Below are 26,589 nucleotides of genomic sequence, written 5' to 3'. Positions count from 1 at the left end.
CTTTAATAAATCAAGAATATTTGACCATCACCCTGCTAGAATAAGATGCTTGTCTTAATGTAGACATGCACATCTAAGTGCAATACACTGAGCCACATATTTGAGAGGTCTAGATAAATTACAGAACATGATTTAAGTACTTAAATGACTAGATTGTCACTTTTGAGAAAGGCCTGGAATAGAAATAGCTTTTATTGTTTTGATTAAAAAAAATCTTATCACAAACAGGACGTAACGTGACCAAACGTTTGAATTGAATGCAATGTCAGTTATGCAATAATATACCCTAAAGTGCTTAAAAGTTAAATCCCCCATAAATAGATATTTTAGATGCCAAACTTTTTGTTTGTTTTTAGGGCCTTTATTTTATCGATCAGATTTCACTCCTTATTTAATTCCTCCTAATGAGAGGGAGATGTATGCTGCAGAAAAGACAGAATACCTTTGAAGTTCTGAGTTTTGAGAGACTAAAATCTATCTAAACACGGTTTTAGTATTTTCCTTTAAGTTAAACACAATTCTGGGGAACCACAAGGTGCACATGGTGGTGTTTTAAGAAAAATCTTTTTAAAGATATGTCTTTTCTTTGCTGCTTTTTTCTTGCATGGAGCTCAGAATTGACTCATCTTAACTTTTAAGAGATTTTCTTTGGCATGTCTGTTTGCTGGAATGTTTTTGACACCTGATATAAGGTTTACAGATTTATTCTCACTCTGCTTGATCGAGTGGTGATGCTTTACTTGTCAGTTTTGTCTGTGGATGGATAAACTTGAAATGGCTTCAGTATGATTAGGGATTAAAAACTTGCAGATTTTTATTCAGTTGGAAGAGGTGTCCATTTGTGACAAATTTTTATTTGCATCACAATGATACTCTTCCTGGCATAGGCCTTGCATGGCTAAATTTTCAGTTTGTATTCACTATTTTATGTGAAATTGTAGTTTACTTAAACTTTCTAAACTCACCTGTGGGTGTCGTCCCATTAATGCTCTACTGTGTTGTCTGATGTCCAGGTGACTATTGCCTGTGATGCAGTACTAAATGCACCTTCAGCTTACAAGAAACAGGAGCCTGAGTCTTGGGAAGAGGAGATCCAGGTTTCTAGACATGCCAGAAGCCTCAGACAGCTGGATAACGGGGTCCGGATTCCACCTAGGTAGATCTAACACATTAAAACTGTGTAGAAATCATTAAATATTGTTACTATTTAAACAAATGTGTGTGTTTGTATTACCATAAAACACAGAAATTGTTTTAGGTAAGCTAGAAATTAAACATCTGACCTCCTGATAAGAGGATGAGCGCTGTTCTTACTGAGTCATGGTTCTCTAGTGCTACATCAGAAAATACAGTCAGTCAGAGTTTGTTGCACTGCTGAAAACTGTTATTGAAAAATCTTGAGCTGTCAGAACTAAAAATATGTCTTCCCTGTTTAAAAGTGGATAAAAGTTAAAATGATGATGTATTACCTTTTTCCTTAATGTGTTTGCCAATGTCTGTCGTCAAAGTGGTCGTAAAGCAATTCTTGTGGTCACTTAACTTATATACATATATTAGACATGAATACAACTTGGATGCAAAGGTTAATATTGCACAGATGTTGGAGAACTCCATAACCTATTTAAAATCATGTAGATTTTTGAGCTGTCTGGATTTGGAGAAAACTTCAATGCAATCTATTTTTACATAAAATTTTCTCTTGACACCTGGTATCAGATTTTGTGGTGATGTTGAGAAAAACATTGTGTTGTACTTAGGATAAAATAAATTAAATTTCATGAAATATGATTTAACTTCCATTGGTTTTATTTCTGCTTTAATGGTTCATTAACTACTAGTTTATGTTGTGTCAGTTTGGCATTGTGGAAGAGCTTTTAGTCACTCTATGTAAATGAAACAAGTCTTGTGTTACTCTCTCTGAGAGTCCTGTAATATCCACCCTAGCTGAAGTGTAGCTGAAGCTTTGAAGATGCATGACTTCACGTCACCTAAGATGAACAGCTGTCAAAGCTGCCATCTGAGTTGAGATGATCAATGAAAGGTATTCATTAATTTTCTGCATCTGTGCTTCTGCTGTCAGTGGCTGGAAGTGTCAGAAATGCGAGATGAGAGAAAACCTGTGGCTGAACCTCACTGACGGATCGGTTCTTTGTGGGAAATGGTTCTTCGATGGGAGCGGGGGAAACGGACATGCTCTAGAGCACTACAGGGAGACCAACCACCCCCTGGCTGTTAAACTGGACACCATCACTCCAGATGGAGCAGGTCTGAGAAACCCAACATGCCGTTGTACCAATTGATCAGTCTGCAGTGGGATTTTTGCTTTTGCAGTTTGCTATGAACACCAAAAACAACTTTTTTTGAACATTCAGGGCTTTCAGAATCAAAACATCATTTGGATTTTCATTATTTACATTACTTTATAAAGCTGCAAAAATTTTTAGAAAATGAGAGTGATATGAGTCTTTACCGAAATACCCCTAGTAAATTCAGAATATATTAATTTTAAAGGTCCACTCTTTTATTAATTTATTGCAGACTTTTTTTTATTGTTTATCAGAAATATGTCATTAGTCAAGAAAAAATATTAGGGCTGGATAAATATCTTCATTGTTGGATTCTATTTTATCCTTTATTCCCTAATCCTACCTTTGTAAGGGGTGGATCGGAGAGGCTGTTGCTGTAAAGTAGGGTTAGCACCTAGCAAAATGGCCTTGAATGACTTCAAAGGACAGAACTTTATTTACTAAACAAACTAAGTCAATAGTTAGATTTAAAAAACAAGCATAAAGTAAAAACTATGATCAGCCTCCCCCCTGTGTATGTCCGCAACAAATATAATAGCTAAATAATGTCACAACTAAGCAGCTGCATATAAAAACCCTTTTAAGAGATAAATATGTTTTTTGATGGTATAGTAACCACTGCAATATTTAACCTGGAGTCTTCCAGTATGTTTTATATCAGGTTAATTATCACATTGTATCATGATGACAGTAACCTCTAATTGTTTGTCTAAATCTAAAAAAAAGGTCTGCAGCATGTTTGGGATTCTTAATTTCTTCCCATTGCCATGTGAACATTGATATATTCATTAGTATGATTAAAATTTATTGATTAATGTTTAGTGGTAAAAACTGTACAGTAAAAAATAATGCCTCTAATGGTTTGCTCACTTTTTTATTATAGATGTTTATTCGTTTGAGGAGGAAGAGGCTGTATTGGACCCCCACATATCAGAGCACTTGTCACATTTTGGAATAGACATGCTCCAGATGCAGCGGAGAGTAAGTTGATTCATTTTACTAGTTTACTCTATATCATCACTGTTTAACCCAAAACATTCTTTAAAAATACTGTCTTTAAAGAGAATGTGTCAAAAATATGCACTGCTCAAAAAAATAAAGTGAGCACAAACAATACCATATAACTTCAATCAAATCAAACTTCTGTGAAATAAAACTGTCTGAAGTAACACTTAGGCTACGTTCACACTGCAGCCTGAAGTGACCCAAATCCCATTTTTTTGCCAATATGTGACCTGGATCAGATCTTTTCATGGCAGTCTGAACAACACAGATCCGATTTTTTCCAATCCGACCCAGGCCACTTGGCTATGTTGTCCTGAATCGTGTCTGAACGGCCAGGTTAGATTCATCCGACCTGAACATCATTAATACCTGACAAAGGCATAAGGTATTATGGCCCTGACGTCCATAGATGGGGGTTGTGCTCACAACCTAACACCGTGCAGGATGCTTGGCATTTGCCAGAGACCACCAGAATTGGCAAATTCACTAGTTGTGCCCTGTGCTCTTCACAGATGAAAACAGGTTCATACTGAGCACAGACATCACAGTGTGGAGACACCGCAGAGAGTGATCTGTTGCCTGCAACATGCTTCAGCATGACTGGTTTGGCAATATGTCAGTAATGGTGGGGGGTGGCATTTCTTCGGAGGGCCACACAGCCCTCCATGAGATCACCAGACCCCTTGTGAGACCAAATGCTGGTGCTTCCTCCTAATGCAGGATGATGCTAGACTTCACATGGCTGGTCTGTGTCAGCAGTTCCTCCAAGATGAAGGCATTGAAGCTATGGACTGGCCCACCTGTTCCCAAGACCTACGATTGAACACATTTGGGACATCCTGTCTCGATCCATCCGCCAAAGTCACGTTGCACCACAGGAGTTGGCAGATGCTTTAGTCCAGGTCTGGGAGGAGATCCCTCATTAGGAGCATGCCCAGGTGTTGTAGGGAGGTCATACTGGCACATGGAGCCATAGAAAATACTGAGCCCTATTTTGACCTGTTTTAAGGACATTACACCAAAGTTGGATCAGCCCGTAGAGTGTTTTTCTATTTTGTTTGATTTTGTTGTAAGCAAATTCAACTTAACATAGAACAAAGTATTCACTGAGAATATTTCATTCATCAGATCTAGGATGCTTTATTTGAGTGTTCCCTTTATTTATTTTTTTAGCAGTGCCTTGGTTTATTAGGGCTATGGTAGATGTTTTGTCTGTATTTAAACTTTACTAAGAAACTAAAACTGCCTTCCCCATCCCTGTCGCCTCCTGTTTCAGACAGAGAATGGACACCACACAGACAATAACCCGCGACCGCGAGTCAGTGAGTGGGAAGTGATCCAGGAGTCTGGTATGAAGCTGAAGGCAGTGTATGGTTCTGGTTACACTGGCATCAAAAACCTGGGAAACAGCTGCTACCTCAGCACAGTACTACAGGTTCTTTACAGCATCCCAGATTTCCAGAGGATGTGAGTACCACATGCCATGATGCATTCACGTCATGTTTTTTTTTTTTTTAAATACACTTTTTAAATATTTTTATTGGTTTTAACGATGCTATTTTTTTTGTTTCAGTTTTTCTGTTAAAAAAATATATTTTATTTTATCTTAGGCCAAATATTTGATTTTATTATATTTATGATCTTCTAATAAATAGATAATTATATGCAGCAGTGCTCAACCAGAAAGTTTTAGAATAGATTTACCGTATTATCCGCACTATAAGGTGCACGGATTATAAGCACACCTTCAATGAATTGCCTTTTTTAACATTCTTTCACATATAAGGCGCAACGCACTATAAGGCGCATAAAATAGAAGCTACAGTAGTGGCTGGGGTACCGTTATGCATCCACTAGATGCAACTGAGCTAAAGAGAATGTCAGTAAAACAGTCAGATAAGTAAGCGAACTTTATTTATACATTATGGTATTAACGATATGACCAACAAACGCTGTCTCCCCATGGATTCGGTGGCTGCTCCCTGTAGTTGCGAGATCTGTTGAAGCTTAATATTCATCCATACATGGGGTGCTCAAGATTATAAGGCATATTGTCGGTTTTTGAGAAAATTGAAAGCTTTTAGGAGCGCCTTATAGTGTGGAAAATAAGGTATTTTTATTGAATTACAAAACCTATTTTTGATTATTAAGGGAGTAGGGATCTTTGAAAAGTTATAGCTCAATTGATAATGTGTAGCACTCAGGTTTATTTCTACACCGTTTCAGTCCATTTGGGGAAAGGAGGGACATTCAGTAGCACCTTTCAAGCTGATTGGGCAATGCAACACCTGGTGCCTGCCTTCCAAAATTTTGTGAAAAATCCCGTTAAAAAATGAAATAGCATTCTAGGTCACATTACTCAATAAATTCTGCTTTTGCACTCTTTGCTGTTTACTTTTAAAGATAACATCATTGATTCTAATAACAGATGTCATAGCAGTAGCTACACTACATCTTTCCCCGTTTTTTTTTTTTTGTTCAGCTGTGGGTCTGGCAGCTCTCTCTTTAGCCACAGGTATATTTTCTGCTTAAAGCCATAATACTGTAATGTAACTGGCTGACCTGCTTTGGGTCAGTCTAGAATCGTTTATGTACAAGATAGATTCTTCTGTGTTTGTGCAATCCAGTGCTGCAAGAATTCAGCTTGCAGACAAGGTTATATAAAAACAGTATCCATCCATCCATCCATCCATCCATCCATCCATCCATCCATCCATCCATCCATCCATCCATCCATCCATCCATCCATCCATCCATCCATCCATCCATCCATCCATCCATCCATCCATCCATCCATCCATCCATCCATCCATCCATCCATCCATCCATCCATCCATCCATCCATCCATCCATCGTCACTTTTATCTCTGCTGGGGGCATGAGTGGTGCTAGTGCCAATCTCCAGCTCTCAATGGGCGAGAGGTGGGGTACACCCTGGACAGATTGCCAGTCTTTTACCGGGAAACACAGAAACGAAGAACCATGCACGCACACATTCACACCTACAGAGAATTTAGAGAAGCCAATTAACCTAACCGTCATGTTTTTGGACTGTGGGAGGAAGCATCCAGAGAGAACCCACTCATGCACAGCGAGAACATGCAAAACATCATGCAGCAAAGACCCTGGGCCGGGACTTAATCCTTCTTGCTGCAGTGCTACCCGCTGTGCAGCCCAAAAGCAGTATTTATAAAAACAATTACTAAATCTAAATTTATAATTTTGTTTTGTTATTTTAAATATGGCCCGGACTATTGCACATTCGTTTAAATTACTTAATCATAGAGATTTTAATGCATAAAAAAAAAATTAAACACAATTAATCAAATTTTTTAATACAAACTTAAGTTCCAAGTGGGAACCTTTGCATTTTGCTGTTCCCTTTACACCAGTAAAACTAACACACATATAGCATCAAAAGTGTTGGTCCAGTGGGGATAAAGCCATCTTAGTGTTACGCTATAACTATGGTTCTAGGAATCCCTGGGTGAATTCCAGTCACTCTGAACTTCTCAGTGAGGGGATCCCAGGAGGCTGACTGTAGCTGAGGTAGAGCGTCGAGCCGCTGGTTTTTAGACAGAAAACTATTAATCAATCTGACTGTATGGCCTGATTGAACTGTCTCTGTAAAGTGCCTTGAGGTGACATGTTTGAATTGGTGCTATATAAATAAATTGAATTGAACTGCATAGAATTATTCCCCAGGTTAAAATATAGACAAAACACTAGGGTGCTACGTCAAGTACTTTACTTTGTTTACATTATAAGCTTGACCCACGTGAAGCGGAGAGTTATAGCCACATTGTTTACTGTCACTGGCAGTTAGTCATGAAAAAAGACTCATATCGGCATCCACATTTGCAGCTTTCCACTTCAGAACAGATGATGAGCTCTAGCGCCAACTTCAGCAAGTCCACTGTCTGAAAACGTAACAACTTCTTGGTAAAGTGGATTGCAAGAGGGATTGTTTGTCTTAAGTAACTGGCTCAAGAAGAAAAATTAATTTTACTGGTGTATGTTTTAGATGTAATAAATGTCGATTGTTTTTGCCATTATGTATCTTTTAAGAGAGCCTTGCCATTTTTAGTTTCGTCCACAGATTTTACATCAAATTCAAGTTTAGACTCTGCAGCGTACCTATAAAACATATATTGCTTATTATAATTAGAAATGTCCAGATGCAACTTTTTTATTTCCGCCATATTATGATATTTTAGCTCTGAGTATTGACAGATACTGATACTGATCCGACATATTAGCCCAATTATTACCTTATTTTGAATTGTAGTATATTATAAACATTTTGATTGACTAATAGTATTTAAACAGAAAATAAAAGTTCACAATGGTTATGAGAACAACTAACTGATTTATTGTCAACCAGTGGTTTAACAAAATGACTCAATGTGGACAATACAATAATTATGTTGTAATGGACTAAATGATAGAGCAAAATACCACAGCAGAGTGTTTTATTAGTGTTTTTTATTTCAGGTTGATAATTGACCGATTTCCAGATCAGGACATTCCTAGTTATGATTATAGATAATTGATGATCAGATAAATGTTAGACGAGAATTCCTTTAAACGTTTCTCTTGGTGTTTCATCTTTGTTTTTCTATCTGCTTAGGACCATATGTTTTCTTTCTTAGGTATGTAGGTAACCTTCAGAGGATATTCGACTATTCACCCCTTGATCCCACTCAGGATTTTGCCACACAGATGTAAGTGACTCCTAAAAGTTATGTAATATGTTGACAGAAGGGAAGGTGTTTTCCAGTCCCCCCCTCTGTTATTGAAACCCCAAAACAGATCTGATCACAACTATAAATTGCATTATAACATTTGTATTTAAATCAAAATAATTTATTAACAAAGTATCTGTAGTTGAGGTAGTGATCTTTAGGTTTTTCTTTTAGTTTTGTAGAATGTGTCCCGGTTTTGTTGTTTGAGGTCATGTAGTTCAGCAGACCAGTCATGCTGATGCTGATGGTGACATCAGATACTGTATATTAGACATGTGACTGTATCATAATCCTAAAGCACCCAGCCAAATAAACATGTTTACACTTTAAGCATGATATCATATGGCCATTTGTGTGAAAGTTTGGTGTCATTTTTAACCCTAATTGTTCTCTAAAAGTCGTTAGATTAGTCGCTAGTTTTTCTTTATGAAGATACTGATGTGGTAATAGAGGAGAGTCAGAGTAACTTAGCCATCATATATGAAAATGAGTTTTATTCAAATTGCAAATTCAAATGTCTTGGAGGTAGACATTTTGATGTTATTATTGTTCAAGATTTGGATCAGGTGGATCAAAGTAACAACTACAGGTACAAGGGTGTAATATCAGATAGATATATGCAGTTAAATGTGAGATATTAACTTATTTATCTTCCTTCCTTCCTTCCTTCCTTCCTTCCTTCCTTCCTTCCTTCCTTCCTTCCTTCCTTCCTTCCTTCCTTCCTTCCTTCCTTCCTTCCTTCCTTCCTTCCTTCCTTCCTTCCTTCCTTCCTTCCTTCCTTCCTTCCTTCCTTCCTTCCTTCCATTTTGAGACTGTCCTCCATACATTATTTTGTTTTAAGATAAATAGAGGGACATCTGAATAACTCTTATCGTTATTTGAGCTGTATTCCTACAGGCAGGCAGTTACAGCATTTTATGTCACCGTGAAACTTAAAAACATGTTTAAAAAAACAAATCAGAAAGCTGCACATGGGCAATAACTTAAGGTTATTTGTGTGCTTACTGATATTTTGATATGCATGGTAATCTATAACTGTACAGTCTACTTTGAATGCATTAAAAAAATTGTTCCCCTATAATTAAAACTGGCAAGAAATGAAACTAATGTAAAAAAAAGTAATTAACGTTTGCTATTTATGCTGTGGCATATGCAGATAGAAGTGGAAAATGCTTAGCTTTTTCTTATTATTGTATCTTAAATGACTCGCATTTGTCCTGAAACCTAAAAACATAAATAATTTCAGCAATAAATAAAGCTTCTCTAAATGTAAGAAGACCTCTGAAGTTATACATGATGCCTTTAACCTCATCCTTTAATCCGTTGTAATCCTCTTAATGGTCCAAGATAATTATATTACCCAAGAATTTCACAAATTTAACAGTAGTCATTTTCAGAAAACAGATTTTTATTTCATGTGCTCATGGTTGTCTTCAAAGTGTGAAGGGGCAGGAAAATATTCTCAATGACAGTAAAACTAGACTGACTGCCTGTTTTTGTCCATCAGGGCTAAACTTGGACACGGGCTGCTCTCAGGCCAGTACTCCAAGCCACCCATGAAATCTGAGCTCATTGAACAGGTGATGAAAGAAGAACACAAGGTATTAAACGGGGTATGTCCTGCTCTTAAACTGGAAGACCATAACCAATGTTGAAAATGAGTGACTGAGTTGGTGGTTATGGTATCATTAAGCTGGTTTTAATGTAATAATGTCTGGATATAAGGAGGAGATGAGGTGTGTTATCGTAATAGACCAGGACCTCCTAGTTGGAGCTTCATTTTTAGCCTCATTATGCAGAATGACTAATGTGGCACAGCTGTGATCCTGAACTTCCTACATGTGATGGAGAAGACAGGTTTGGACATGTATTGACATCTGAGAGGAGAGCAGTGGTCGACTTGTAACCTATTTGCACACAGGAGTTCTTCACAACTAATAATTATTTATTTAAGGATAACCAAGTCTCTACCTGGGGTCCATAAGTATCACAGATCTATGATTACCTTAATTTTTCAAATGTATTTCCCTCTCACAAATGATTGTTTATTAAATCGTAATGGTAATACATCTTTCTTCTCTGGATGACAGAGAGATGACTGTTATGCTGTAAACATGTTTGACATATTTTATGTAAAAGACCGCATTAAGTAATGGAAAAAGGATGGACCATTGTTATTTAATCCTTTAAATAAAGATCTAGAGAGTATGAAATACATTTATTTTCACGGATTAACAGTTTAAAATGTTTCAGTCTGGACATAGTAACAGTTTTAACGATATACAAAAAAAGATTTTAGTAAAAATGTTGCCTTTTCGCCTTTAAGGTTAGAATCAAACACTTTTACCCTAAGTGGTGATTTTATACAAATCTATAATTTAAGATGCTGGTTAAGTGTTATAAAAAGATGAAAACTGCTTATTTTATTTTAAACATTTCTGGCTACATATTTTATTGTAAACCTAATTGCTGAACAATTCTACTGAATCCTGCTTTATTATCTAGATTTTAGTGCCGTGCTTTAACCGCTGTGAAAGGTGCCTTTTTTATTCTCAACTATTGTGACTTTATTTGATATTTCTGTTTTTTTATTAGCACCTACAGAGAGGGATCTCTCCGCGAATGTTCAAGGCACTGGTAAGCAGGGGCCACCCAGAGTTTTCCTCCAACAGACAACAAGATGTCCATGAGTTCTTCCTGCACCTCATCAACTTGGTGGAAGTAAGTCATTCTTAACGCCTGTTGTGTTATAATGAGGTATAACTTCTTGTCCAACACTCTGGAGGACAAACAGAACATTGTGAACCACTAGATTGACTACCAAATTAGTTTCTGATGCAAAATTACTTCATCTGTTGGACATGGATAAGTTAAAACTTTTGATCAGTGACCAGTTTGTTCAGAAATGGGGAGATGGACTTAAAAAAAAAAAAAAAAAGAGGAGGATTGAAAGGAATCAACTCCACATCTTGTGAAATCTTTTCATGCACACTGGAAAAAAATGAAATCTAGATGAGTAATTTTTTTCTTACAATAAGTGTATTTGTTCTTGAATTGTCTTATTTCAAGTGCACGTTTATCTAATTATCTTATTTTAAGAATAAAAAAACTAATTCCATTGGCAAACTGTTATTTACCTACTCAAGTTAAGGATAAATACACTTAATTTAGGAAATTCTTACTTATTTCTAGATTGTTTTTTTCCCAGTGTAATCTTATAGGAAGTGCCCGGACATTTTTGTTTTATATCATCGGGTGTAAAAATAGAATCTAGACAGGACCTGTCCAGTCGGTACCCTTTCCTTTGCTCACACTGCTGAGAATATATGCCACCAACCCACCGTCCACTTTGATGGCATCACATTTATGATTAAGTTGTCTTTTCAACAACATTTTTCTCCAATGTTTCAATTTTTTTTAAATCTACTTGCTGACTTTTACTAAACAGTACAATACCCCCATGGATGGATCATAAATTCTTTCAGATGGTTCTCTGAGTGTGGAATTATTTACTTCTAATGCTATCAGTTGCATTTGGAAGAGAGATATTTTATGTTTATATGTTACAAATCTCATATGATGATGTCTCTCTGTTTAGTTTATTGTGAAATTTCTAAACTCGCCTTCAATCCAGTTGCTGCCATTAAAAAAAAAAATAAAAAACATAAAATTTTTTTTTTTACAGCCATCTATAATTGACAAACTGACTTATGCAGACTGATAACCAGGCTAACTCTGTTGCTCTTCTAGCCGAGTGTATTTCACAAGTTGAGTGAAATTATAGCTTGTTTATTTCTGTAGCTTCTTAGAATAGTAGGCCAGCATTGCCAGAACTCTTCAGCCATGCAGACTGGTTTCCCTTTCAACTTAGTCTTCAAATAAATGGTGTTAAATCCCCAGTGAGCTCAGACGATGTGAGCATGGGAAACCTGAGCAGCCCCATTAAAATAATCGATGTATCGGTGTTTCTAAAAAGATGCAAATTTGTTAAAAATTAATAATAGAGGACTTATCTGAGATCTGGCTGACAGATGCTGGCAGACTCCAATATTATGGCATCAAATGTCAGTACCTCATTATATAGAGCACATGGCACAAACGTTTATTCTTATTTTAAAGTGTTCTTTATCATTATTTAAACAAAATTGATAATATTTACTTATTTTGTCGAGATCTGTACATTTTCTGTTCCCTAATCTGCTGATTTGTAATCTTTTATTACTGGTGGAACGGGTTAGTACTTAGCATTTAGTAAAACTTTGTTATGGATTTAATCGGGTGTTTTTCTTTAAGCGTGAAAGGTTTTTTGATTTTTCTATGTAGAGGAACAGTGCTGGCTCAGAGAATCCAAGCGACTCCTTCCGTTTTTTGGTGGAGGAGCGAGTCCAGTGCTGTCAGAGCCGGCGTGTCCGTTACACTCAGCGGGTGGACTACTGCATCCAGCTGCCAACACCCATAGAGGCAGCTACTAACAGAGGTGCTTTGATTTAAGTTTGTGCTTATTTTTGTTTAGTGTTAAAAATTCATAAGTAATACTTTAGTCAAGGTTTTAATTAGATTTGCAGTGTTCAATTCAATTTAATTTAGTTTATTTATATAGCACCAATTCATAACACGTCATCTCAACACTTGACACTTTGCCAATGGAACGAAACAATTTCTACTTAAAATAAGAAGAAAACAATCGCATTGCTTTATTTTAAGTGCATGTTATCTAATTATCTTATTTATAATCATATTCATTGGCAAAACATCTTATTTATCTAATCAAATTAAGGGTAAATATACTTTATTCAAGACTTTTTTTTACTTAGTTCTAGATTGCAAAAATGACACTGCAAAAATGATCTAGAAATAAGTCAATATTTCTTAAATTACAGGTGCTGGTCATAAAATTAGAATATCATGAAAAAGTAGATTGATTTCAGTAATTCCATTTAAAAAGTGAAACTTGTATATTATATTCATACATTACATACAAACTCATATATTTCAGATGTTTATTTTGTTTAATTTTGATGATTACAAATGACAACAAATGAAAATCTCAAATTCATCATATCAGAAAATTAGAATATTGTGAAAAGGTTCAAAATTGATGGCCCCTGGTGCCACACTCTAATCAGCTAATTAACTCAAACCACCTGCAAAAGCCTTTAAATGGTCTTTCAGTCTAGTTCTATAGGCTACACAATCATGGGGAAGACTGCTGACTTGACAGTTGTCCAAAAGACGACCATCGACACCTTGCACAAGGAGGGCAAGACACAAAAGGTCATCGCTAAAGAGGCTGGCTGTTCACAGAGCTCAGTGTCCAAGCACATTAATAGAGAGGCGAAGGGAAGGAAAAGATGTGGTCGAAAAAAGTGTACAAGCAAGAGAGATAACCGCACCCTGGAGAGGATTGTGAAACAAAACCCATTCAAAAATGTGGGGGAGATTCACAAAGAGTGGACTGCAGCTGGAGTGAGTGCTTCAAGAACCACCACACACAGACGTATGAAAGACATGGGTTTCTGCTGTCGCATTCCTTGTGTCAAGCCACTCTTGAACCACAGACAGCGTCAGAAGCGTCTTGCCTGGGCTAAAGAGAAACAGGACTGGACTGCTGGTGAGTGGTCCAAAGTCATGTTCTCTGATGAAAGTAAATTTTGCATTTCCTTTGGAAATCAAGGTCCCAGAGTCTGGAGGAAAAGAAGAGAGGCACTTCATCCACGTTGCTTGAAGTCCAGTGTAAAGTTTCCACAGTCAGTGATGGTTTGGGGTGCCATGTCATCTGCTGGTGTTGGTCCATTGTGTTTTCTGAGGTCCAGGGTCAACGCAGCCACATACCAGGAAGTTTTAGAGCACTTCATGCTTCCTGCAGCTGACCAACTTTTTGGAGATGCAGATTTCATTTTCCAACAGGACTTGGCACCTGCACACAGTGCCAAAGCTACCAGTACCTGGTTGAAGGACCATGGTATCCCTGTTCTTAATTGGCCAGCAAACTCTCCTGACCTTAACCCCATAGAAAATCTATGGGGTATTGTGAAGAAGAAGATGCAATACACCAGACCCAACAATTCAGAAGAGCTAAAAGCCACTATTAGAGCAACCTGGGCTATCATAACACCTGAGCAGTGCCACAGACTGATCGACTCCATGCCACGCCGCATTGCTGCAGTAATACAGGCCAAAGGAGGCCCAACTAAATACTGAGTGCTGTACATGCTCATACTTTTCATGTTCATACTTTTCAGTTGGCCAACATTTCTATAAATCCTTTGTTTTTATTGGTCTTCAGTAATATTCTAATTTTCTGATATGATGAATTTGAGATTTTCATTTGTTGTCATTTGTAATCATCAAAATTAAACAAAATAAACATCTGAAATATATGAGTTTGTATGTAATGTATGAATATAATATACAAGTTTCACTTTTTAAATGGAATTACTGAAATCAATCTACTTTTTCATGATATTCTAATTTTATGACCAGCACCTGTAAGTGTATTTACCCTTAATATAAATCAGTAAATAAGATTATTTGCCAATGGTATGAGTATTTCTACTCTTAAAATAAGATAATTAGATATGTGCTTGAAATATGATAATGCAATAATTTTTTCTTAGTTTAAATGTAAATTGTCTTGTTCTACTGTCAGTGTCTCTCCTACCTTCTCAGTTCAAGAACAAGTGCACTTATTTTAGAAAAAACAACTTATTTCGATTTTTTTCAAGTGTGCTATACGGGGGTCGGGGGAAAAAAAGCTCAGAGATTACTAGGACTACACAATATACTGCAAAGATATCACAACATCTGTGTGTGCAATATTAATATTGCTAAGTACACTTCAGAGTTCTACAATTGTAGCACCCTTTTTTCCTGCCTGTGCAGAGTTTGCCCCTTTGACTCTCATGGCAGCAGATGTTCAAAATTCACAGAAATTACGAAAAAAATGTAAAAGTCACAGTGATAAAAACACTGACGAAAATAGAGGAAAAAAGAAAATAGGTGTATTACCACTGATATAGAGATTGCAGCATTTATCCTTATTATCCTTGGTTGGCTAATAAGGTTCAGCCTTAACATATACACACACAGAATTTAGTTTTTCATAAATTGCGAGAAATATAAAAGCTAATGTGACATCTTAAATAATTGATGTTACATTTCCACTGCCATGTTGATATATTATAATTTTTTTTTTTTTTACAATATTTGAATCACTTGTATTATGATTAAAATATCATGAACTCTACTACTAGTTTCTGCTGGGGAACTCATCTGAACCTCTGTAGATTATTTAAAAAAGAAATATCGATAAAACGATCCCTCCTCAAAAGACTGTTAAACAACAACAGACTGTCTTCAGTCTGAGGTTTCTACAGATTCACAGAGAATCCTTCCAGCTTACAGATGTCAACATGTACAAAAATTCACTGAAAAAAAGTTACTTCAGCATTTAATTTCCCTTTGGGATTAATAATTGTTTTTGAATTGATGTTAAACTTTTTTCTTGCAGAGGAGCTGCTTGCATACGAGGCCAAGCGGAAAGAAGCTGAGGAGAACAGGCGGGCCCCTCCTGAACCGGTGCGAGCACGAATTCCTTTCACAGCCTGCCTTCAGGCCTTCACAGAGCCGGAAAATGTTCCTGACTTCTGGAGCTCTGCGTTGCAGGCCAAGTCAGCTGGAGTCAAGTGAGCATTCATGCATTTTTTGAAATGCCTCATTCCATTCCCTGCTTTAAAGAAAAAAAACTCCCTGCTTAAAAAAAAAAGCAACAACTAATTTTTAAACATTTTTTCCTAGAACTTCCCGTTTTGCCTCATTCCCAGAGTATCTGGTTGTGCAGATCACAAAATTCACATTCGGTATTGACTGGGTTCCAAAGAAGCTTGGTAAGTAAACCACAGCACTATGTTGATTATTGGTACCTAAGATATATTGATCTCCAGCAATGTTGTGACTGGGATTGAATAAATGGTGTAAAACTAAAGGTAACCAGCAGATGGTGCCAGCAAGCTGCATCTCAGTAGGAGTATACTTTTCTGACAAACTACCACAAATTGAAAAATGCTCCTAATGCTTTGTATAAAATATATTATATAGGATATGTAATATATATATATATATAATCTATAGTATAAAATATAAAAAACCGACTTGTTTAAAATAGTGAATGAACCAGTGGTCATTAATTATTGTGATTTAAGGAGTCACCAACCGTAGGGGGATGAATCTCTTTAGCTGAAACCAGTATGTTTGTGTCGTTTTGCAGACTTAGCCATCGATGTTCCAGACTTTTTGGATCTGAACCGCCTTCGAGCCACAGGCCTGCAGGCTGGTGAGGAGGAGCTCCCGGATCTTATGCCTCCCATTGTATTACCGGAAGACACCAGAGGTATGACACTCAACATAATTTGCAACATTTGCATCAGCATGTGTAACATTCTCCTCTAGGTTTCAAATTGGAAAATAAAAGTATAACTCTTTGTTTCTTTTTTTTAATTTTTATTCCCTATGATGAACCGTATTTTGGTGAGTTGAGTAATATTCATCCATTTTTCTGACTCTCACTACACGGACAGTAGACTCCTATAATTTACAAGCAGAGGCCCTCAGCGACATTGGTGGTGATGCATGAACTGGATGAAGTAAATGCTAAATGACATTCTTTACAACTTGGGGCCTTTTTTTGGCCCAACATTTCCAATAACATAGCCCTGTTCTTGTTTATAAAGGGCAGCATTTTCTCTGAGCATCTGCTCTTTTCTTTGGCCTTAACAAATATTGGGCCTTTGTAAAGTTGTCATAAGTGCAGAAGTTTTTGGTCCAACCAAGCCACAACTTCCAGGTGATTCAATAAGTCAGTGTGAGTTGTTAAAAGAAGCTCCTCGACATCCTTCAAAGCTGACATGGAGTATTTTCTAGGGCCCAGTCATCTGTGAAATTGTCTTTGGTATGATATTTTGCTCAAAACCGACAAACTTCTCTCCTAAGTACACATTCAGTGGGAATGGCAGGGGAAGGAAACGCTCAGGCAGTTAGTGGAAAGTTGTGTTCAAAGTGTGGCTAAGCCTTATAAATTGTGATTATTTCATGCAAGCCTCTTGTAATATACATGGCTGGCTTTTGGGAGAACAGATTCTGGAATCTGGTTGGTTTTATTTAGGAGGAAATGTTGAAGTATCAGACTCTAACCTTTAGAAACATGGTTTACATATAGCACATCAGAGCTTTGTCTTCCTTTCTCCCTAAAGGCTAAAGCCACAGCTTTTTGCCTCTGTCTGTCTTGTGAAAACCTCATTCTGTCGAAAAGCTAAACTACTTGAAATTATGATTAATATATTAATTAATATTTTAGAACTACTGCAGATAGAGAGAGAGAGCTGAAGGAAACACTTTTAGATGGAACAAACGAGATGTTTTAAAAATATCTCAGGCTGCTGCATCACAGTAAGCTTGGTAGAAGAAATAATTTGAAGCTTTACTGTCAGAGTGCTCCTAAATATTTTAAGACTCAACAACTTGTGTCAAACAGTTAACTGATTTTAAAGATTTGATTAATCTTCTTTAGATTAGCAAGTTTGTATGGACACAAACATGAGCCAAAAATGATTTTGACTTGCAAATCAAAGTTTTTAATGTAAAAAAAATCAGAAAAAAAGGAAACTGTACCTTTTTTTTATCACTATTATTACCAAAAAGGTGCCATAAGAAATATGTACCCCTTTACAGATTATTTTTTTATTTTTTGTTTCTTTAGAATATATTGGGGAAAAATGGTCTCATTAGTAGATACATTAATTAAAGCAGCTTCTTAAAGATGGTATATTTGCCTATACATTTTTCTTAAATTTGAGCAAAATTCAATTCAAAAAAATACTTTTGTGGTCACTTCACAGCTCTTTACAAGTTATAATATAAAATGTTTGTAAAAACCTCTGAAAATGCAATTTTGGTTAAATCTTTCTCCATGAAATGAAAAGTCAAGCTGTTGTGGCAAAGCAGCGTTTACTTGCACAAATATTAACTCTCAAACTCTGTAAGTTACAAAGCTTGATTTACAAACGCAAATAGCCTCTGGCCTTGAACTGCCTTATATACACTGTATTTTATACTTAGACCTGAATCTAACAACAGTGAAAATGTTTTCCAATTCGATTAACTCCCAATCTGTTTATTCAAGGTTGCAATAACATCCTTTTACAGTTAATGGGATTAAAACTGTGAAATGAAAGGATGTCAGAAAATAACTGGTGTTTATCAATATGCTCACATTGGTTTGTCTCATATTCATTAATTTTAATTTTAATATTAATTTTTGTCTGCTGTAAATTGACTTCTGGCTCGTTATCCCTCCCTGATGTTGGCTGTGATGGATGATTGGTCACTCTTTTGTCTCCGGATGCATGATTGTTTCACACTGATTACATCGCGGCCCACAAATGTGTGTTCTTGCGGCCAGATTCAACCAAAATCGGCCAATTTACTCTGACATTTCTGACCGTTTATGGCAAGAAAAGATTGGAAAGAAATTGTTTTGCTGTAATATTTCTTATTTTAATTTATCAATCAGAACTCTGATTACGTTTTAAATTTTATTCTATGAGTTTAGCTCGCCTTTTTTCTACGTTAAAAATTAAAAATATGCCACAACAAACAACCAACTACTTCATGTAATATTGTATTTTTGTAATGTATATTTTTTTATTTAATCAAACTGTAACAGACGGAAGAAGCATATCAGAATCACAGAATGATTTGCTATGCAACTGGCTTTGTGCTGTAATTCTGGCCCCTAAAACCCTACATAGAAGGTAAATATATCATTTTTCTAATGTATAACCAACAATGATTAAATTCTAAAGTGGGACGCGATTAAATTTTTTAATCGCGATTAATCGCATGGCTGTGAAATTAATTAATCGAATTAATCGCATTTTAATCGCATACTTGGAAACTGCAGGAAGTAACTTTTTCCACATGGATTTTGAATGACAACACATAAGCTTAATAGACAAAATATTGTTTATTTTTTTTAAAGAAATATCAACAGGCCAGTGCAAATTTTAAAGTTCAACATATTTAGGAACGCTAAACTCAGAAATTCAGGTAGCTCTATAGGTATAGGTAGAGCTTAATACTGCTTTTTAAACGCAAAAATGCAATACTCAAGTACATTCAGAACAAAAAGCCTCTGAGGCTTTAACACAATTCGTGGATTTATCAACAGTTCAACTGTTTACAAAAAATAAGTCAGAAATTAAATGAAATTCAGTCCAACTCTTTATAACATTGGCCATTCAGATAGTTCAGTTCAACATAAAGTGACAGTGATTGACCTCCAATTTTTCCCATTTGAAACACAACTGGCCAACTGGCCTCAGGATACACATTAACTGATTACTTCCTCTCTTTCAGCCAGTTGCTGAGACATACTAGCCTGTTCACATTTTCAGAGCTCAGGGCTGCCCTCTTCTTTTGAACTATGTTACCTGCCAGGGAGAATAATCTTTCGCAGGGTACCGAAGTGGCAGGGCTGCCTAGATACTTGCGGGCCAGGACAGAGAGCTGTGGATGGGCTCTCTCATGAGTGGACCACCACTGCAGTGGGCAGTCTCTCTCACTGATGGTAGGCTCTGCCTTGTAGCGGGCCAAGGCTCCTTTGGGCCCATCTTCATCCTCTGATTCAGAGTCGGAATTATACAGCAGGAGGCTCCTCTTCCTTGCTGGCTCCTCTGTGCGTTCCGGTGTGGCTCTGCCTGGTTGTTGTTGCACCAGTGCCTCAATGCTGGTCCACACCTCTCCTCGCTCTCCTCTTGGTAGACACTTTAGGTCCTTAAGATCAGAATAAGAATCAGAATCAGGTTTGTGGTCACATTAATCAGAGATTTACAGAGTACAAGCTGGATGAAATTCATTAGTATACATGGTTTCCATCATCCAGAATCTCCTCTACTGGTTGTGCCTATGGTCAAGTCTAAACTGTCCATATTAGAACTGCTCCAACAGCATCTTGTTTTAAAAAGAAATTAAAAATAGCATTATTCTCATCTGCCTTTGGTAATAGTTGGTTAATTATCTTCAATCCATAAAACAACATGAATTATTTTTTTCTGTTTTCATTTTTTTTTACTCTTTAGCACACTGAATGACAATTATGTATGATAATGTGCTATACAAGTCATGTTGATGTTGTTATTCCATAAGAGAGGGGAGGGGAGGGGGCCGAGGAAATAAAAGAGTCATAAGCAATAAAAGAGAAAAATAAAGAAGACCATTACACACCTTAAAGCGAGGGTCGAGTGCTGTAGCCACTTGTAGAAATCTGTGATTTAGGGCATCCTCACGCTGAGACAGCCCCTTATCTTCTACCACAGCAATGGGTCTGCAGTCGAGAGCCGCCCAGTAAGCCAGCGCGTTGGTCATTTTCTCGGCCTTGGTCTTGCTTACCCTGCCCTTGAAGCCAGTCAGCTGGTGTAGTGTGGGTTGTTTCTTCTTCCTCCCAGTCGGGCTAGCTTCCACGCTAGTATCTGCCAAGCTAGCTGCTACATGCTTTGCTTCAGGTGATATTTGAGGCTTGATACGCTGCGGTGATGGGCGAATTCCTTGTTGCATAATTTACATATGACCGCGCTCTTATCGACTCTTCCCTCCTGTATTTTAAAACAAAATTTCCCCTGCAAAGGACCAACTAAAATGTTTTCATCTGCTTCGTCTAATTCTTCCATGGTTGTCTCTCCTTCTAGTTAAAAGCAACTTTCTTCTCTGTTCTTCTTCTTCAGTTTCTGTCCGACGGTATTCTGGCCATAGTTCTAATGCTGCCCCCACAGGTGAAATAATTACTTGGGTGAAATCCCAAACGACTTCCAGGAGACTTTGGTGTGCGATTAAAATGCGTTAATTTTTTTAACGCGTTAATATTTGTATGATTAATTAATCGAAATTAACGCGTTAATGTCCCAGCCTTAGTTTCCATATGTTAAAGTTACTTTTGTATAAAAATGGCCACAGAACTTCATTGTTTTTGTAATATGATGTATTGAATTGTTTTAACCAGCAAATAATACAGTACATGACCATAATAAGATAGTTATTCTGTTTCAATAATTTCTTTCAAAAATACTAAAACTAATACATTTTAAAACTTTATGATAGTTTTAATGACTTGGACTCCCTATAAACAAAAATCCCATATTATCATTTTCTGAAAATTAGAGTTTTTAACATTACTGATTATTAAAAAAATAAAAATAATGAAGAAACATTTTGCATTCAAGCTAATAGTTATCAGAAAGCTTGCTGATTTACTTCAGTTGTCCAGCCAACAGTCACTTACGTCTCCATAAGTAGGGCAAATCACAAAAGTTTATTGCTAAAGAAGCTGGTGGTTCACAGAGATTTATAGAAGCATATTAATATAAAGACGAGGAAATGACAAACATGTGGTGGAAAATGCTGCACTGCCCTTTGGACAGTTTTTGGGAAGAAGATGACTAGTTTGCAGCTGGAGCCATACCTACGTCAGGGAGACAAAGGACTTTTTGGTTAAAAGTCCTCTTTTCACAGGAAAGCAGATCCGAGCTGCTTCATTTCCTGTGTATATTTTCCACTGTCGGTAGGGAGCCAGTCTCCACTTGTAATAAGCTTAATAAGCTTAAAGTCAACACAATAAACCAGAACACTATAGAGAACTTCAGCATCTCCACAAGGTGTTTCATTAGGAAGAAGCATTCTTTCATTTCCCAGCAGGACGTAACACCTGCTACCACAGCCAATGGAACTAATACCTGCTCTAATGAACATTTATCAGCAGATTTGGCCTGAGTTAATCCCTACTGTTAAATACAGACCATCATCAGGAATGCATTCATCATATGGGTGCGTGTTCAGATAAAGCAGGGGATAGAAATTTTAGCATATATACAAAACATTAGACTTCTGGCTGCAAAAAGCAAAACTTTTCTTGGCTTCAGGAAAACATGCTTTTGTTTATCAGCTCTTTGGACTTAAAGGCACACTGTAACATTTTGCCAATAGGGGCGCTTGACCTTTAACTACCTGCATTTTGCTTCTACTAAACACCGAAAATAATAACAAAGATATATGACTGTATGCAAGGAGCAATAATAATGAGTCTAATAATAATAAGTCTAATAATAAAAGTTGAGATAAGAGAATTGAGGCAACAAACAAATTCCTTTTCAAGATTGACTTTTGTTTCTACTCAGGCATGATCCCTTTCACCCTTTCTCTATTTAGCTTCCTCGGAAGGTTTAAACTTTTTCCTTGTCTCAGCCATTACCCGTAGTCAAGCAGACGGAAATATAGTAGAGCAAAAGTCTTACCTCCATGATGATATAAGAGCCTGCAGCCATAAAGCGAAACATTCTTCCGGGTCACATGACCTGGCCAGTGATGGTCAACTTACATAGGTGGTTTTCAAGAGGGGAGCTCCACTCGTAGCTTTGATAGTGTCAAGCACTGTACATTGGTCTTAGGAATCATTTAAATTAAGTCTCCAGTGTGCCTTTAAGAAAGGACATTTTCCTATGATCCTCAATTAAATTCTATTTTTGTTGACAATGATTCTCACTAAAATGCTCCGTTGAGCTTTCTTGATGTTTAGGGAATGTCTGTAAATCCTCTAAAGAATTAATCCTCCTGAGGCATTAACTGAGCTGAGACAAATAAACAAAAACAAAACAGCCCATATAATTAATCTCACTGTGCTGTTACCTCTTACCAATCATTCTCCTGATTTTTTTTTCCTTTTTTTCCTCAGATAACTCGATGAGCTCAACTGACTGTAAGTATTTCATTTCTCTTCTGAGTCACAATGTTTAAACAAATGTGTTAGATGCATGAAAGTATTACATTGGAAAGTGTTTTTTTCCTATTCTGACAGTACTGATGAATGCTGTGACTACCCAAGCAGGTGCTGCAGATGCTCTGTACTTTCAGACAAACTTACCTTTTTCAATGTAGCTCTGCTTATTTGACTGGGGCTCATTTCTCTTGCTGATAAATCCTATCCTGGTAAAGATACCTTGCTGTGGCTTGATTCTGCTTTTTTTTATTTATTTATAATGAGTCCCAGAGAGAGAAAGTTGCTGTTACTGCTGAATCAGTGAGTGTATGTATAAGAGTTGATTTATTATGTATTTTTTACTTTTGTCCACAGCTCCAGAGATAGATGAGAGAGCAGTTATGCAGCTGGCAGAGATGGGTTTTCCGTTAGAGGCCTGCAGGAAGGCGGTGTACTACACAGGAAACATGGGCCCAGAGATGGCCTTCAACTGGATCATAGCTCATATGGAGGAGCCTGGTAAGGCAGCAACGCCGCAGACATCATGGCAACATTGTGCTAAGGAACAGGGGGAATGTTTGACTATCACATATTAAACAGGGTTCTTTACACAGTCTTCATTCTCTTTTAACAACATTTTGATAGATTTGAAAAGTTTTCTATATGCAAGTGAGAGGGCTTAGATAAAACTGACTGTATATGAGAGGGAACTTATCTCGGCTTGGCCAGCAAATTAAACAAAATGCACACAAGATTTATTGCCTTATTTTTTATTTTGATTTTTAGCTACTGGACAACCCTACGATTAAAAGAATATTTGACATATATAGGAAAAAATAAGAGTGATTTGATGATTTTGTTGAATCTGTTTAAATAGAAATATGTGAAATGTTGAGAAATTTTACAACTTGTATCATGAAAAAACTTCTGGATGTACTGGATGTCAACTCAGAAGTTATAAAATGAGAGAAAAAACTCCTAGTCAATAAATACATTTTTATTCTTGGTACATACTAATGGTGTTTCTACAGTAATAATTAAATTAAAATACAAAACAATATCTTAAAATTTCACAGAATAGATCTTACAGCAAAAGGTGAATATGGTCATAATTATATCTATCTATATCTACATTATATTATACACCATATATATATATATATATATATAAACTTTCCAGATAACTTAAAAAAAAACTTTGATATGTCATACGGACTATACATGATATACTAAAAAGTTGTGTTGCATGTGTTTTGTAATGCATGTAATCATCTTATTCATCAGAATTTGTACAGGAGAAAAATAAACTTGGTTTCTTTTAATATGTGTTATGACAAATTTAGGGCATAAAAAAATTGGTGCCAGATTAATTTTTTAATTGCATTTTGAAAAAATAAGATTTTTGTTGGCTTTCAGGTAGTTTGGGCGTATGTGGGTTACAAATAAAGCAAAGCTGATGTTTGAATATATAGAGACACAGTACAATTTTTTTGAAAATGTCAATGTGTCAAAGCATCAAGCTTCCTGCTTATGATTTAAATTAAGATTCTTCCTCACCTTTGGGAAGTATAAAGGGCAATTTGCAGACTTTTACTGGTCTGTTAATTAATATATAATTAGTAGGATTTTAGAGTAGATTATTGATATAGACTTTTATTTTTTAATTTTCCATTAAAGAATATTTCACTTGTACAAAACCAAAGACTGCGTGCAATTTCCCTTTTCTTTAACTGCAACTATCGTTAATGGTTGGTATCGTTATTGTTATTGAGTTTTAAGAGGAAAGTTAAAACTAGAAAAACCAGACAGCATAGAGGCTGTATCTTTAATCAGAGTCCACAAGCTTCCAGAGTGTGCAGAGAGGAGACTGACAAAGAGCACCAAAAGGCAGGGAAAGTTTATTTATTAGGGACCGTTTTGAACACAGAGGTAATTTGAAGTGATAGACACATCACATCTAATGTTCCCGTAGTCTGTATATATAGAAACTCTGGCGCTGTTATTGCTGGTACCACACTACCTCCCTTTCTGGGCTGCATGTATTTATCAGTGCATGTCCATGTATTTCTGATCCTCACCAAAAACTTTGTTGAAGTCAATCCAGAGTATCAGAGCTGCTCAGCAGTGAACTATCCCCTCAGGCATCAACTCGTGTCACTTTTTATTTCCCTTCCTAGATTTAAAGAGGCTTTGAAGAGTAGAAGGAAATTAGAGCCTCCTCCTGAGAGTTACTTTTTAAATGGGACCAGTGCATATGCAAAATACATGCCTTCTTTTTTTAAATATTTTATTTCTCTCACTGTATAATTTTGTTTCCCTGAGAAATTCAGGTTATTCTAAACATTCTGACTCAAAGTTGCACATCTTTCTGCAAATTTCTTTACACTCTAAAACTATTATTAAAAAGGGGATTAAATTAAATGATTTTTATTTTCATTAATTTGCACAGATCACTTAGAAGCTCTAGAGTCAATGTAGATCTAATAAATGTGAAGAAACATTAAAATTATTCAGAAATGTCTATTTTTCAGCCACATACATAACAGAAATATGTCCATAATTACCCTGTATTCCACTATGATGTTAATGCACATGATAGGGTGTCTGGTGTATTCATGATATTGCCAGCTGCTCAGATAATTTACAGTACATCTGCAGTTATGTTCAATATAATAACATTCCAATATGGCAACTCGGATAACAGCTTTTAGTAGAAATTCGATTTTTACATGATGGGTACCAGGCTGCGGTTGACTTGATGCCACACAGATGTGAAGCAGTTAATATGGAATCTGCAAGCATTTTTTCAACTGAAAAAGTAAATTTCTACATTGTAAAGAAAAATACAGGAACTTCAAATTCTACACTTTTCATAGATGTATATAATATAAAAAAATTTTAATCTTCCTTTATGTGTTCTGTATTAGAACAGCCATGCATCTCTTTCTATGGATTATTGAGAAAGTTGCATTATTAAAATGACTGATATATTTCAATAGTTTTCTTGTTTTTACAGATACTTCTAGGAAATTTTAAAGGTTTCCTTTGTATTGTGACTAACTAATTGAGAGTAGCATAAACATATAAATTAAGAAAATACTTATTTGCAAATACATGCAGTTTAGATTAGAAATGACTCCTTGTAAAAAAGACACAAATTATTTTTGAATGTGTAAGAATGGAGATTATTTACACACAGCACACTTTTTAAGATCTCCTTGTAGCTGCATCAGGCAGGGAAAACCAGTATTTACCACTAAACAGAATAATTCAGCATTGTCAGATATGTTAACAAGGTACTGTCTATCTGCAGATGATATGCGTGGTAATGAAAAAATGAATGCCCTCTTTTTATCTACACTTTATCTACCAGTTAATTATTTTTTTATCTTCTATTGAAAGTGTTGCTTTTAATAAAAGCAAACCATTCTCTTCTTGTGGGACCTGCTCGCCCTCAAGGACAATCTCGTATATTTAATCTACTATTCCGTCAGTGACTGCAGAAACATGCCTACAATAAGCCATAAAAGAATGGTTTGTTAACCTGGTTCAGATGATAACGTCTTGAAGACAACCAATTTCATGTGATTAAAAAAACAAAAAAGTATCAGTGATGAGAACACAAGACTAGAAAGCAAAGATAGAAACGAACACTGTGAGATAATTGCTATGATTTTTCTTTTACGTCAATGACTCTAACAGAGGCTCTCTTTAGTACCAGTGCCTCTATTCT

General features: G+C 36.3%; 1 protein-coding gene across 3 annotated transcripts in view; it reads left to right on the top strand.

The window, feature by feature from the left end:
• The window catches only part of usp13 (ubiquitin specific peptidase 13), a 49,868-nt gene that overhangs the window by 11,455 nt on the left and 11,824 nt on the right, over positions 1-26,589 (top strand). Inside the window, exons 5-17 of one of the 3 annotated variants that reach the window (XM_038272251.1) lie at positions 1,014-1,156; positions 2,081-2,265; positions 3,190-3,287; positions 4,588-4,778; positions 7,964-8,035; positions 9,564-9,636; positions 10,652-10,777; positions 12,380-12,533; positions 15,567-15,741; positions 15,854-15,942; positions 16,323-16,445; positions 22,833-22,856; positions 23,232-23,375. In XM_038272251.1, coding sequence (XP_038128179.1) covers positions 1,014-1,156; positions 2,081-2,265; positions 3,190-3,287; positions 4,588-4,778; positions 7,964-8,035; positions 9,564-9,636; positions 10,652-10,777; positions 12,380-12,533; positions 15,567-15,741; positions 15,854-15,942; positions 16,323-16,445; positions 22,833-22,856; positions 23,232-23,375 — 1,597 coding nt within the window. Of the gene's footprint in view, positions 1-1,013; positions 1,157-2,080; positions 2,266-3,189; positions 3,288-4,587; positions 4,779-7,963; positions 8,036-9,563; positions 9,670-10,651; positions 10,778-12,379; positions 12,534-15,566; positions 15,742-15,853; positions 15,943-16,322; positions 16,446-22,832; positions 22,857-23,231; positions 23,376-26,589 lie in introns of all 3 variants that reach the window. The other 2 variants (XM_038272250.1, XM_038272249.1) reach the window with 2 other exon arrangements.

Source organism: Cyprinodon tularosa, unplaced genomic scaffold (assembly GCF_016077235.1).
Source record: "Cyprinodon tularosa strain WSP-4 unplaced genomic scaffold, ASM1607723v1 ctg82, whole genome shotgun sequence".
NCBI lineage: Eukaryota > Metazoa > Chordata > Actinopteri > Cyprinodontiformes > Cyprinodontidae > Cyprinodon > Cyprinodon tularosa.
This window is presented reverse-complemented; position numbering and strand designations above follow the sequence as displayed.